This window comes from Oryctolagus cuniculus, chromosome 18 (assembly GCF_051225735.1).
Source record: "Oryctolagus cuniculus isolate XC-2025 breed Fujian yellow rabbit chromosome 18, ASM5122573v1, whole genome shotgun sequence".
NCBI classification, from domain to species: domain Eukaryota; kingdom Metazoa; phylum Chordata; class Mammalia; order Lagomorpha; family Leporidae; genus Oryctolagus; species Oryctolagus cuniculus.
The window spans coordinates 8,889,894-8,904,799 of NC_142884.1; the positions used below are offsets into that span (position 1 = coordinate 8,889,894).

Consider the following 14,906-nt stretch of genomic DNA (forward strand, 5'->3'; position numbering starts at 1 on the left):
CTCCCGCCCAGCGCACACATCAGGCAGTAGCTCCTGAAACAGTGCCTGGCATACGGCAGGTGCTCTTTAAACGTCTGGCTATCTAACGGGCAGCGGCCTGCTCTGGCCCACACCTATGCCAATCTCATCCTTTAGCCCACAGCCAGGTGCGGTGTGTACCTCCTGAATGAATGAACGGGCAAGCAGGCACCATCCTGCCTCACCCCCAACTCCCACAAGCCTCACTCCCGGTGTCACCTCCTCCGGGAAGTCCCTGAGCAGGGCTCCGCGGTCCCAGGGAGTCCTGGAGGCACACTGTCAGCCAGGCAGCTCCCGAGGCCTGAGACACGGCTGCTCACGCTGAGAAGGGCTGCAGGCAGCAAGGACAGCGGGCTCTGGAAGGCGGCGTCGGGGACAGACGCAAACGTCGCACTCGGTCTTCAAACACGGGGACCGGCGCTGCGGTGACGGGTTAAACCGCCGCCTGCAGTGCCAGCATCCCACATGGGCACTGGTTCGAGTCCCAGCTACTCCACATCCGATCCAGCTCCCTGCGATGGCCTGGGAAAACAGTAGAGGATGGCCCAAGTCCCTGGGCCCCTGCACTCACGTGGGAGACCCGGAAGAAGCGTCTGGCTCCAGCCCGGCCCAGCTCCAGCCACTGCGGGCATCCGGGGGGTGAACCAGTGGAGAGACAATGGATTAATCTCTCTAACTCAGCCTTTCAAAAAAATAAATACACCTTTAAAATAAGGCAGCTTTCAAATGCCGAGTACACGCACCAGAACTGGGTCACACAAACAACACAAACACACTATTAAAACTACCTCTGCCCGGGGTGGGCATCTGGCCTCGCTCTCGACACCTCCTTCCCACGCTGGCGCCCCTGGGGTCAGGCTGCGCAGACCACGCAGACAGGGCTGACGGCTCCCGGGACTGGGTCCCTGCCGCCCACGTGCAGCCGTGGCCTGACCTCTGGCCCAGGCCTGGCTATCAGCCATCTGGGGAGTGAAGCAGTGGATGGACGCACTCTCTCTCTCTGCCTCTGCCTCTCTACTGTTCAAATAATTACAAATAAATATTTCCGAAGAATCTTTCCTGTTTCTACTTAAAAACCGTGGCTACGGGGGAGGGGAGAATTCATGTTCACGGGTGGCTCTCACAGTATCTCCCACGGGGGCGCTGTGCTGGCCCTACTCGGGGCTCCCACGCCGCCTGTGGCCCACACCAGAGCCGACGTGGCCACGTGGGTCTCCCTGCCTCCCACAGCAGACCCGGAGGCCCGAGGGCAGGGCCAGGCTGCGCCCCTCCTGGGGGAGCAGTCTAGGCACGTAGAAGGGGCTGGAAGGCGGAGGGGACGGCAGGTGCAGCTCTGTCGCCTCAGGGGCCGTCTGAGCCCCGTGTATTAACTGCGTGGTTGCGGGGGCCGCACGGCCAGGCCCAGGGTCTAGGCAAGCCGGGCACTTCTGATCTGCCTCCAAGGACCTGGCCCAGTGAGGGCCAGGCAGCGAGCCCCGGGAGCCCCCCGGCGAGACGTCCAGGGACGGAGGCTGTGAGGCCCTGCCCGGGGCCTGGGGACAGGCAGGACATTTGAGGAGGACCTTGAAAGACGAGAGCACCAGTGCACCGGGGAGGCCAGCACCTGGGGGCAGGGCCGGCGCCAGGGCGGGGACACAGACCCACGCCACCCTGAGCAGGGCCACACAGCTCCTTCAAGGGCTTGCGTGGAAACGCCAGTGGATGACATCGTGACCGCACCGCGGGCCGCGGAGTAGCTACTGGGACAGGGCCGCCCCGGACAGGTATCCGCACAGCAGTTCCAGCAGAGGCCACAGCCCACCTCCCTGGCCTTGACTTCAACCTCTGTGGAGGGGCCGGCGCTGTGGCGTAGCAGGTAAAACCTCCACCTACACTGACGGCATCTCGTATGGGCGCTGGTTTGAGACCCGGCTGCTCCACTTCCGATCCAGCTCTCTGCTGTGGCCTGGGAAGGCAGTAGAAGATGCCCAAGTGTTTGGGCCCCTGCACCCGCGTGGGAGACCCAGAAGAAGCTCCTGGTTTCAGATTGTCCCAGCTCTGGCTGTTGCAGCCATCTGGGGAGTGAACCAGCAGGTGGAAGACCTCTCTCTCTCTCTCTCCTTCTCTCTCTGTGTAACTCTGTCGTTCAATTAAACAAATAAATATTAAACAAATAAATAAATTAGGGACCGGCACTGTGGTGTAGCAGGTAAAGCTGCCACCTGCAGTGCTGGCATCTCAAATGGGTGCCGGGTTGAGTCCCGGCTGCTCCACTTCCGATCCAGCTCTCTGCTGTGGCCTGGGAAGGCAGTAGAAGATGGCCCAGGTCCTTGGGCCCCTGCACCCGGGTGGGGTACCCAGAGGAAGCTCCTGGCTCCTGGCTTTGGATCAGCTCAGCTCCAGTCATTACGGCCATTTGGGGAGTGAACCAGCAGATGAAGACCTCTCTCTGTCTCTCTCTCTCTCTGTCTATAACTCTACCTGTCAAAAAAAAAAAAAAAACAAAAAAAACAAAAACTATCCATTAGGAGCCAACTGTGACAGATGGGGCTGATGGATGCTGTGCCCCCTCTCAGGCCACCAAGCAAGGGGGAAGGGGCTCAGGGTCCCGGGAGGCACAAGGGGCAGGATTTTTCTGCCCCAGGCTCTGGGATGTCACCCCTGCCCAGCTCGCAGGAAGCACAGCGGGGCCGGGCGGCTCTGGTCAGGCCCGAGCACTCGGCTCCTGGGAGGTGAGGCTGGAATGGACCGCACAGAAACCAGGCAGGTGCACTCTGGGAGCGGGGCACCAGTGTGTGCAAAGGCCCGGGGGCAGGAGAACCCAGGGGAGGGAGGGCTGAGACGCTCCAGGAGTTGCCTGCGACCAGAGATGCAGTCAGGAAAGGCGGGGCGGGCGGGCCGCGCCAGGACGCCTCTCCTAGGTTTTCAGGGTGCCTGGGAGCCACAGGAGGTGCAGGCTCTGCTTCTGCTGGGGGTTACCGTGGGGGCGTTGCGCAGGGCTTCTGGCGAGGGGCACAGAGGTTCCACCACGGCACTTGGACCGCCAGGTGGGTCTGGAGCTGTCGCCACAGGCGTCTGACACACCTGTCCCTGCTGAGCAGGACCCCAGCGTGCGTGTGGTGCGGGCGCTGCCCTGCAGCTCGGGCGAGACGCTCCTGAGCCTCGCCGTCCGCGGCTGCCCGTCTGCCAGGACTCGAGCTCGTGCCCCCCAAGTCCCGACAGCCCTGAGCCCTCCTGGGTGACCCCGAACGCGCAGCCACAACCATCCTGGGCCGCACACACACCGGCCCCAGCCTGCAGCTGCAGGCACTGGCCCTGTGGCAGGTGCGCCCGAGGGGCTGTGTCCCTCATTCCGTTTCAGTAAACTTCGGCTGGAGACTGGTCCTTGGGCCGGGCGCTGCGTGCAGTCGTGAGGCCAGCATCCCGTATCGGAGCGCCTGGCTCCAGCCCTCCGACCCCACTGCCGACCCAGCTTCCTCTTACGGCGTGTCCGGGAGGCAGCAGTGGGGGACGACTCCAGCACCCGGGCTCCTGCCACCTAGCAGGGGGCCTGGATAGGGCTCTGGGTCTCGGCTTTGGCCCGGCCTAGCCCAGGCTGTTGCAGGCATTTGGAAAATGACCAGCAGAGGGGACATTCTCTCTCTCTCTCTCTCTCTCTCTCTCTCTAAGAAAATGGAAGAGTCGCTTTGGAAGGCGGCTGGGTACTCTGTACTTTTTCAGCCACGTGTTCTATGAAATCTCCATCCAGAGCAAGTCGTCCTCCCGAGACTGCGGCCTGCAAACTGCAATGCTCCCGGGGCCGGGGGAGGCGGCAGCAGCACCGTGGCTCAGAGGGCAAACCACCGCACACAACGCCACATCCCGTCTCGGAGCACTGGTGCCAGTCCCGGCCGCTCCACTTCCCATCCAGCTCCCTGCTCATGCACCTGGGAAGGCAGTGGGAGACGGCCCCAGTGCCTGGGCCCCTGCACCCGCGTGGGAGACCCGGACTGAGCTCCTGGCTCCTGGGTTCAGCCTGGCCCAGCCATGGCCGTTGTGGCCATCTGGGGAGTGAACCAGCGGATGGAAGCCCTCTGTCTCTGCCTCTCCCTCTCCCACTCTCCCTTTCAAAACAAGAAAATCTCAAAAGATAGAGTGCACACACACAGGATTTTGTATGGGAAAGAACCATCATTAATAAATTTTAAGCTACTGACGACAAGGGCCAATACTGTGGCACAGCAGGTGAAGCTGCTGCCTGGGCCGCCGGCATCCCACATGGGCGCTGGTTCAAGTCCCGGCTGCTCCACTTCCACTCCAGCCCTCTGCTGATGGCCTGGGAAAGCAGCAGAAGACGGCCCAAGTGCTTGGGCCCCTGCACCCGCATGGGAGACCCGGATGAAGCTCCTGGCTCCTGGCTTCGGATGGGCCCAGCCCAAGCTGTTGTGGCCACCTGGGGAGTGAACCAGCGGGTGGAAGACCTCTCTCTCCCTCTCTGTGTAACTCTACATTTCAAATAAAATAAATAAATTAAATAAATCCTCTTGAAAAAATACCGACTACACGTTGAAATGATATTTGGACATGCTGGAGTAAATGAAACATCGACACGGCCCTCACTGGCTGCTTTGCTGTCTTAAGATGTCAAAGGAACAGAAACTTGTCCACAGCCAGTGCGGAAAGCACGTCTCCTTACCGGCCAGGCCGAGCGGCCCCGCCGACGGCGCCCTGACGGCCGAGTGACCCCGCTGACCGGCGCCCTGACGGCAAGGGTGGCCACCTCACTGCTGTCACCCCGGCCAGGCCGAGCGACCCCGCTGACCAGCGCCCTGATGGCAGAGGTGGCCACCTCACTGCTGTCACCCCGGCCAGGCTGAGTGACCCCGCCAACCGGCGCCCTGAGGCCGAGTGACCCCGCCGACCGGCGCCCTGAGGGCAGGGGTGGCCAGGAGGCCTCAGTCCTGGCACAGCCAAGGTGCTGGACAGATTCCCGAGCCCAGCAGGAAGTGGGTGGGGCTGGCACCCAGGCCTGGATCTGTCTGTTGGGTTCCTTAAGGCCAGGCCTGGGGCGGGGCGGGGCGGGGCAGGGCGTCTCCATAGTGGCCCAAGGGATTCTGTGAAAACCCAGCAGTCAGCTCCCATCTCCTTTGCTCCACACAGGGGCTCCCAACGGGCTCGAGGGAAAAGGCCCGTCCTCCCTGTGGCCCTGTCCGCCTTCTCCCCCTAAACAAACCTCCGGTGCTCTCCTTAGCTGCCTCCTGGCCTCCAAGTCCCTCCTACACTCCTGGACGAGCCTGCCTCAGGGCCTTTGCACAGGCCGCATCCTGTGCCTGGACAGCAGGCCTACCTTGCCCACCAAACTGGATTCTCTGCCCAGTGTCGCCTTTGCAGGGAGAGACCAGGCACCACTCCTACCCCACCCCGCACCCCGTGACGCCCCTGTCCCGGGTGGACGCCTGGCACACTTGCTGTGTGCTGGCCCGTGGGACAGGTGCTCCACAGGGCAGGGGCCCCGTCACCCACAACAGTGCTCAGCACTCAGCAGGTGCCCACTGAAGACCCCTCCCTTCATCCACGCATTCAGTCAGGGAACAAACTTATCCTGAGGCCTCCCGCAGCCGGCACAGAACTGGGGACCCAGCCAGCGCCCCCCTCAGCAGCCTGGCCCACCGCTGGGGCCCCAGATAGCAGGCAGCGGGGCCGGGCCCAGAGCAGCTCCCTGTCAGATAACTGACTCGGCAGGATCCCGCTCCAGGCCCTCGGGCCAGGCCTCTCCCCCTCTGCATGGGCAGAACTGGCCCTTCCTCTCCCTTCCTCTTCCTCTTTCTAGATGCCTTCCAGACACCCCCCCCCCCCAGCTCTGAGCCCTGCCTCGTCCACCCCTCTCCCCATGATCCGCTCTTGCCTGGAATCACCCCCCCACCCCCACCCCGAGCTCTCAGGACAAACACCAGCCTGGCCCTGCCCACCTGGCCAGCGTCAGACACGCAGGCCTTGCTCAGAGGCCCGGGCCGGCCTCAGGACCTTGGCACCTGCCAGCCTTCTGCCGTCCCCACGTGTCTCCACTACACGTGGCCTGGCTCGCTCCCCACATCCTGCCCGCGCGGCTCCCAGCGGCTCCGGCGAAGCAGAGCCTCCCTGGGCTCTCTGGCCAGACACAGCCCCCGTTCTCTCAACGTCACGGCCCTCACTGGCCTCAGGACAGCGGCAAATGCCTTCCACTCTCCAGGGAGAAAAGTGAGCTCCAATTCACAGGCCGCGAGACGCACCCTTTGAAAGCGCACAGTCCCATGGCCTCCGGACACTCAGAGCTGGGCAGGCAGCCCCCTGCCCAATCCCAGGACGCTGTCACCCCCGAGGAGCCCGCAAGCCGGGGCGGCCACTGCCCTGTCCTGCGGGCCACCTCCACGGAACCAAGTGACAGAGTCCTCAGGGCCCAGTGGCCGGTACTCAGCCTCTTCCCGGGGTGGCCCACCACGTCCAGCCTCCACGCCTCCTCCCCCGTGGGGCTGGGAGCCTCGGGGTCCCCTGCACCATCACGAACCCCAGAACACAGCGGCGCAGCACACCACCGGCTGAGAAGGGACAGGGCCCTCCCTGACGGGCTCCCCCGCGCCTGGTGCTGGGGCCCCACCTCCCGGGGCCTGTGGGACACCTTCTTGTCATTCCTTCCCCAGCCCCCCAAGCCCTCAAAACGAACCCCAAACCCGACCAGTCCCCTCTCGGCCCTGCGGGGCATCGGCCTCGCCTCCAGCGCCGGTTTCTCTCCCAGCAGCCGCGGGAATGATTTTCAAACAGGGGAGACTGAGGGCTCACCAGGGCCCTGGCCACTCTGCCTGCCGCTCGCTCCCGTGAGCACGGCCCAAGCAGGCGGCCGCCCCAGGACCCGGCAGCCCCCCCCCCCCCCCGTTATCCTTCTTCTCGGCACCAGCCCGGTCCAGCAGGGCCTCGTCCCGCCTTGCCCGCCTTGCCTTCCCGCACCAAGCAGGGAGCGAAGTTTGCAGACAAGAACACCGGGCCCCAGAGGGTTAAATGATGGGCGAGGGCCCCCCTCCTCGCAGGGCCCCCCGAAGCGCCCGCACCCCCCTGCACCCCCTTTCTATCAACCACACCATCCCTCCCTCCGCTGACACCCTACGGCCTCCCTAGTGCTCACGGTGCACCTGCCACGCACTGCTCAGCTCCGGACGCGCCCCGGGCCCTCCCCGATGCAGCCGCACCTGCCAGGGCCCCGCGAGGGCTGCCCCCACCCTCCGCCAAGGTCACTCAGCTCCCGGAGCTGCTGCCCTCGAACCCAAGCCCCCGCGGACGGCGCCAGCAGCCGCTCCCGGGAACTGCCCGGCCGCCGGGATCACAGTCCCCAGACAGGGAAGGGCTCCGACCCGGGCCCGGCCGCTCCCTGACCCCTGACCCCTCGCTCTCTCTCCAGGACCAGGCTTCCCGCCCCCGCCCCCAGGTTTGCAATCTCTCCCACAAGCCCTGAGCACCCTGACCCCTCCTGGAGGCCTGGGCACCCCCCTCTGACACGGGCCCTAAGCACCCACTCCCCGGGCCCCCGATCCGGGAGTCCCTCCTGCCCCCTCTGGCCCCTGTCCACCCTCCGCCGGCCCGAGGCCCTCCCCAGCGGCTCTCCGCGGCCCCCGCACTCCTGCGCCGCCCATCGCTCCCCGGTCCCGCTCCGTCCCTGACACCCCCTCAGCCCGGCTCCCGTAGGCCCCCCGCGCAGGGGTCTCCGAGCCAGCATCTGTAAGGGCGCCCCTGCCTCTCCACCGCTCCCGGGGGGCACCTCCACGCCTCCGTCCCCGGGACCTGTCCAACGTCTTCCCCTTCCCGACCCACCCGGGGCCTCGAACCCTCCGCGTCGTCACCTCCTGAGGCGCCTCATGACACCCCTGCCCCCTCCCCCCGAAGTTCCCCCCGCCGCCCCTGCAGGGGCGCTGGACCCCGCCCGGTCCCTCGGTGACCCCCAAACCCCCGCGTTCCACGCTGCCCCCTCCCCCGCGTCTCCCGTGTCCCCCCGCCGCGAGCTCACAGTTCCGGATGTCGGAGATGAATACGGCGAGCCCCCGCATCCCATCGCCCTTGGACACGGCCGGCATGATGGCGGTGGTGTCGGCTCCAGGCCTGGCCGGACGGGGCACGGCACAGCGGGCGCTGGCAGGCGGGCACCGGGCGGAAAGGACCCCCAGGCAGCGCCGAGGAGCCGAGCCGGCCGAGGGGGAGGGCGGGCGGGCGGGCCGTGGCACCGCCCCTGACCCCTCCCCGCCTCTTCGCCCGGGGCAGCTCTCGGCTGCCCATTGGATGTGGAGACTGCCGCTCAGACGCGGGCTCGCCCCCGACTCCCTCTTCCATTGGTCTCAAGGCAAAGGCACGCCACTACGATTGGTCCAGTACACCGCTATTTCCGTTCGGGAGCGAGGGGGAGGGGGCGTTGCCCGAGAGACGGGCGGGGTTCCATTACGCACTATAGGACCGCCCCCTTCGCGCGGCCGAGTCCAGCGCTGATTGGATCTGGCCCCTCTCCACGGGGAGAGGGAGGGACGGAAGGAGGGCGGGGGAGAAAGCGCATGAGAAGGCGGGACTTGGGTTGACCGGAACCAATGGGCGGGTAGACCGCCCCCGCAGGCGTCGCGCATTCGCGGGGCGTGTCCTGCTTCCGCTCTCTATTGGACAGTTGTGGGGGCGGGCGAAGCGCGACCATTGGTGGAGAAGGAAAAAAAGAAGGGGGTGTTATTCAGCTGGGCTGGGATAGGTGGAGCGAGGCCTGCAATTCCCTGCTGCAGAGCAGGGGCTGGGCGGGGCGAGACGGCGTGAGGTGTCGACTGCGCAGGCGTCAATGTGTGGCCTTTGCCCCGCCCGCAGCCCTAGGGCCCTAATCCCCTTCCGGGAAGCCTGGCTGGGCCCTGCCTCGCTGCGCGGCCCCCGCGTGTGGATCTGACGCGTCGGGAGACCTGGGCTCCCGGAGGGGCAGGACCTGTTGTTACTCCGTCCTGGCGAGAGGCTGAGTGACGCAGACGTGGAGGAACCCGAACTTAATCCTATTTTAGCGTCTCGCTGCGCATGCTCCGCCCCCTGTCCCCGCCAGCCGCGATGGAGCCGGACGACCCCGGTGGACAGCGGGCAAGGGGCTGCGGCCCGACCCTGCCGCCCCACGCCGCCTCCCGGGGGGCTCGGGCCCGTCGGCTGCCAGACCCCCGGCGCCCCGGGCTGCTGAGAAATTTGGGGCCAAGGGCGCGGGGAGGGCCGTTCCTCCAGCCCTGGACCTGCCGCCCTCCTGTGACCTGGGGAGCGGGGCCTCCGGGAATGAGCCCGCGGGGTGCGTCTCGGGCGCTGGCGGTCGGGTCGGGGGTGCAAGCGGGAAGAGCAGGTGGATCCGTCCGCCGGGGCTGCCTGGCTTGGGGGCAAGCCCGTGCTGGATTCTAGGATGGCCAGCTCAGGCTGTGCACCGACAGGGAGAGTCCATTTCTAACAGCTCAGGGCGAAAGTAGAAATTCGTAGTGCCCAGACTTGCAGAGGAAACCCTTTCTTATGGGGAGCTGTGTTCAGTGTTCCAGGGACTGGGCGAGAAGAACCCCATCAAATACACACACACTGGGGAGCATATGGGATGCTGGGGCGAGGGAAGCCCACGCAGCCTTTATAGATGCCCCTCCCGGGAAGGGGGCACTGGCAGAGCCTCCCACAGGAGCCCCCGGGCTGGCCGCTGGCCCGGGAGAAGCCCTGGGAGCCCCGATACTCGTCATTTCCAGCTTATTCTGACTACTCTTTTTTTTTTTTATGTATGTAAAAGGAAACTGGTGCATTTGAACAATTTCCGTGATACAGGGTTGCCCACGGTAAGCTGGAAACGCCCGGAGCCCAGCTGGCCTGCGGGACACCTGCGCTCTCTGTGGGTTCTGCTGGCGGTGGCCGGGCTGCTGGCGGCGCGCGGAGTCGGGGAGCCAGCCCCGAGCTGCAGCCTCTGCCGACCTCGGCTGCTGTCTGCCATCGCGAGGGCAGACCACCGTGTGCCGGACCTCCTCCAAACAGCGTCATCCCAGCACGGTCTACACCCCGATTCCGCCCTGTCTCAGCACACCTTGCTCCACACAGCTCCCTCGCCACACGCTCACGGTGGTCGGCCTGGCAGGGACCCTCAGACCCGAGCAAGGCCCTTCGGGGTCTCAGGGGCTGCACGCAGCCCCTACCCGCGTGGAGTGAGTCAGCGGGTGGCCGGAAGCTCCGGCCCACTCGGTGTGGAGACTTAAAGCCAGGACATGCACTCCAGGGTCCGGATGAGGTCCGGGCAAGTCCTCGCTGGTTTTAAGATGGAATGTTAGGCCGGCGCCACGGCTCACTAGGCTAATCCTCCACCTTGCTGCGCCAGGTTCTAGTCCCAGTCGGGGCGCCGGATTCTGTCCCAGTTGCCCCTCTTCCAGGCCAGCTCTCTGCTGTGGCCCGGGAGTGCAGTGGAGGATGGCCCAGGTGCTTGGGCCCTGCACCCGCATGGGAGACCAGGAGAAGCACCTGGCTCCTGCCATCGGATCAGCACGGTACGCCGGCCGCAGCGCGCCGGCCGCAGCGGCCATTGGAGGGTGAACCAACGACAAAGGAAGACCTTTCTCTCTGTCTCTCTCACTGTCCACTCTGTCTGTCAAAAAAAAAAAAAAGATGGAATGTTGAGAGGGAACCCCAAGAGCCCACCAAGACACCCACGCGTTGAACCACCAATGAGTCTAAGGTGGAGCAAATCAACTTGAGTTTCCTCACATTCACCCCCAGTCTTCCGGTTTGGCACATGGGCCCTCCCCTGACCATCCAGCGCCCCTGCAGGAACCCCCTGCTGTCCCTCACCCCAAACCAGAGCTGGCCACCTGCCTCCATCGCGCCTCTGCCCACACAGGCGCCGGCGTTGCCCCCTCCTGCTTGGGTCTGCCCTCCCGGCTGGTCACTCCCAGTCTAATCTCCATACGCACCCAGGGTCCTTCTGAAAACGCCAGTCAGCAGCCAGCACGGTGGCACTTGAGAGGCTTAGACCTCTTGAAAAACACCTGTTCGAGTCCCGGCTGCTCTGCTTCCAATCCGGCTTCCTGCTAAAGCCCTGGGAAGGCAGCAGAGGATGGCCCAAGTACTTGGGCCCCTGCACCCACGTGGGAGACCCGGATGGAGCTCCAGGCTCCTGGCTTTGGCCTGGACCCACCATTTGGGGAGTGCATGAGTGGATGGAAGATCTCCTCGCTCTGTCACTTTGCCTTTATTTATTTATTTTGCCTAAATAAATAAGTATTGTTTTAAACGCCATGTCCTTTCTCCAGATAAAAGATCATCACTGTCCCCCGAGACTCCTGGCCACGGACACTCCGGCCCCGCCCATTCTGCCTCACAGCTCCGTCATGCTGGCCTCCCCCCGGGCCGTCCCACCCCTCCTCCTACAGTCCTTGAAGCAACCCCTGTCTGCCCTCCCCTGTCCTTCCCAAATACATCCTCCAGCAGACGCCGCCCGACAACAGTTCCCCTCCCTTCAGGGCGCTCGGCTTTGCGCTGGTGCCAGGATGCCAGGCCCGGGGCCGGAGCTGCCCTTGGGTTTTGACTGCTGGTCTTTCTGGGCTAGGATGTGCGGCAGGTGCCTCTCTCCCGGAGCTCGGCACGGGAAGCAGCCGGCCCCCTCCGGTGCAGGGCTGTGTTGCTGAGGTGGGCTCCCGGGGCAGGTTAGGTGGATTCAACATGGTTTTTACTTAGTCAGCATTTTCAACTAAGGATGGGTTTATGGGGGAGCTGAGGGGGTCAGACAAGAGGCAGCTGTAATTTTTTTTTTTTTAATTTATTTGACAGGCAGAGTTAGACAGTGAGAGAGAGAGACAGAGAGAAAGGTCTTCCTTCCGTTGGTTCACTCCCCAAGTGGCCGCAACGGCCGGAGCTACGCTGATACGAAGCCAGGAGCCAGGTGCTTCTCCTGGTCTCCCATGGGGTGCAGGGCCCAAGCACTTGGGCCATCCTCCACTGCCCTCCTGGCCACAGCAGAGAGCTGGCCTGGAAGAGGGGCAACCGGCACAGAACCGGTGCCCATATGGGATGCTGGCGCTGCAGGCAGAGGATTAATCAAGTGAGCCACGGCGCCGGCCCTGCAGCTGTAATTTTAAGGTGTTATATTGGGGCTGCCGCCTGCGGTGCTGACATCCCATATGGGTGCTGGTTCGAGTCCCAGCTGCTCCACTTCCGATCCAGCTCCCTGCTGTGGCCTGGGAAAGCAGTAGAAGATGGCCCAGGGCCTTGGGCCCCTGCACCTGTGTGGGAGACCTGGAAGAAGCTCCTGGCTTCCAATCTGTACATCTCTAGCCATTGCTGCCACCTGGGGAGTAAATCAGCAGATGGAAGACCTCCCTCTCTGCCTCGGCCTCTCTGTAACTCTGCCTTTCAAATACATAAATAAATCTTTTTTAAAAAGCAGTGTTATAGAAACTTCCAGATGCCCCGAAGTAGAGAGGCGTCTGTACCCCCGTCTGGCTGGCTCCAGCGGCGATCAGCCTGCGACCTTCACTGTGTCAGCTGCAGTCCCGTCCGCCTCACTTCCTCACCCCCACCGGCTTGTTCTAAAGCAGGTCCCTCTCATCTTACTATGTCATCTCTTTTTTAAAAAAGATTACTCGAAAGGCTGAGTCAGAGAGAGAGGTCTTCTTCCGCTGATTCACTCCCCAAATGGCCTCAACAGCCAGGCTGAGCCAGCGGCTGGAGCTCCATCCAGGTCTCCCACGCGGGTGCAGGGCCCGAGCACGTGGGCCGTCTTCTACTGCTCTCCCAGAAGCATTAGCAGGGGGCTGGATCGGAAGTGGAGCAGCCAGGACTCGAACCAACACCCATATGGGATGCTAGAGTCACAGGTGGTGGCTTAACACACTGCACAACACCAGGCCCTACTTCATCTGACCACGCAGTTATCTTCCCCAATATTCTAGTGCTTTTTCTCACATTTTTGACGGCATGCTTTAAAAAAAAAAATGAGGCCGGCGCCGCGGCTCACTAGGCTAATCCTCCAGCTTGCAGCGCCGGCACACTGGGTTCTGGTCCCAGTCGGGGCGCCGGATTCTGTCCCGGTTGCCCCTCTTCCAGGCCAGCTCTCTGCTGTGGCCCGGGAGGGCAGTGGAGGATGACCCAAGTGCTTGGGCCCTGCACCCCATGGGAGACCAGGAGAAGTACCTGGCTCCTGCCATCGGATCAGCGCGGTGCACCGGCCACGGCGACCATTGGAGGGTGAACAACGGCAAAGGAAGACCTTTCTCTCTGTCTCTTTCTCTCACTGTCCATTCTGCCTGTCAAAAGAAAGAAAAAAAAAGAGAGACAGACACGTAGAGACAAGAGTTCCCACCTGCGGGTTCACTCCCCAGATGCCCACAAGTGGACGGCAGGAATCTTATTGCTTAGGGCATCACCGCTGCCTACCACAGTGCAAATCAGCAGGAAGCTGGAGCCTGGAGCTGGCGCTGGGAAAATGGAACCCGGGGCCTCCGACGTGGGACGCAGGTGCCTTAACCGCTCGGCCAAAAGCCTGCCGCTTCCCCACGGCTTCACTGTTAGGACTTCCGGGTACCCAGAGTCACCAGCTGTGCCTCCCACCACACTCTGCCCTTGCTCTCCAGGGGGCCCTTGGTATCCTGGGATTCCACATTAGCGCATTCGCCGACCCTGGATCAAAAACGCTTTTCCTAATCATTCCCCAAACATCACGGCGTGGGGACGACGCACACAGCAGGTGCACTACCGACACGCGGGGACGTGGGTAGACCCCACACAATGTGCTGTCCTGTCCGAGGCACTTGTGCATCCACAGATTTTGCTGCCTGGGGGTGGGGGGTGGGGGGGCCTGGAATCCATCCCTGGTGGCTGTGGTTGCCTGGCAACAGAATTTGTCCGTCCCTCACTCCCCACAACAGTCCATCTTGTCTTTCTTTCTTTCTTTCTTTCTTTCTTTCTTTCTTTCTTTCTTTCTTTCTTTCTTTCTTTCTTTCTTTCTTTCTTTTTTCTTTCTTTTTCTTTTTCTTTTTCTTTTTCTTTTTTTTTGACAGGCAGAGTGGACAGTGAGAGAGAGAGAGAGACAGAGAGAAAGGTCTTCCTTTGCCGTTGTTCACCCTCCAATGGCCGCCGCGGCCAGCGCACCGTGCTGATCCGATGGCAGGAGCCAGGTGCTTCTCCTGTTCCCCCATGGGGTGCAGGGCCCAAGCACTTGGGCCATCCTCCACTGCACTCCCTGGCCACAGCAGAGAGCTGGCCTGGAAGAGGGGCAACCGGGACAGAATCTGGCGCCCCGACCGGTACTAGAACCCGGTATGCCGGCGCCGCAAGGCGGAGGATTAGCCTAGTGAGCTGCTGTGCCGGCCATCATCTTGTGTTTCTAATGCTCGCAGAGTGAGGGATGGACACCTGTGTACCTCATCTGTCCTGGGGTGAACTCCGCCCGCCCCAGGCCAGCTCTGCCCTGGTCCCTGTGCAGGTGGCCTTACTTGGGGAGGGTCTTTGCTGATGACTGGGTTAAGACGAGGTCATGGGGGGGGCATCCTTAAACAGGGGATGTTCAGACAGGGAGGCAGGTGGACAGGCGTCACCAAGCCCCGCCCTGTGTCCCAGCCTCCAGACTGGGGGGGGGGGGTGCTGTGTTCAAGCTGCTCTGCCCGTGGGACTGTCCCAGCGGCTCCACGAACCTGGTCGCACAGCTCGGTGCTTGGGCCCTGCACCCCATGGGCAGAGTCCCTGCACCGCGGAGGACCTGAGCCCCCAGGGCCCGGGGCGATGGACTCTGACGAATGCCATTCCCGTGCCTCTTCAGCCCGCTTCCGTGCCTGTCACCTGCCCCGGCCCCACTCTCACCTGGTGCGTGCCAGGTCTTCCAGGGCAGCCCCAGGGACTCTGTGAGTCCTCACCCACCATGGTCTCCCAGGTCCCAGGCCAGTGTCAGGGGC

The 14,906-nt window shown here is 63.4% G+C and overlaps 1 protein-coding gene and 1 long non-coding RNA gene across 3 annotated transcripts in view; one reads left to right on the forward strand and one right to left on the reverse strand.

The window, feature by feature from the left end:
* AP2A1 (adaptor related protein complex 2 subunit alpha 1) overlaps positions 1-8,222 on the reverse strand; it is a 30,560-nt gene extending 22,338 nt beyond the window's left edge. Inside the window, exon 1 of one of the 2 annotated variants that reach the window (XM_070063019.2) lies at positions 8,009-8,222. In XM_070063019.2, coding sequence (XP_069919120.1) covers positions 8,009-8,075 — 67 coding nt within the window. In that variant the 5' untranslated portion in view covers positions 8,076-8,222. The remainder of the gene's footprint in view (positions 1-8,008) is intronic. The other variant, XM_070063020.1, reaches the window with a different exon arrangement.
* Positions 8,223-9,045: 823 nt separating this feature from the next.
* Positions 9,046-11,247, forward strand: LOC138846648 (uncharacterized). The gene is made up of 2 exons (XR_011384180.1): positions 9,046-9,292; positions 9,802-11,247. It is a non-coding gene; the product is annotated as an uncharacterized LOC138846648 (long non-coding RNA).
* The last annotated feature ends 3,659 nt before the right edge of the window (positions 11,248-14,906 follow it).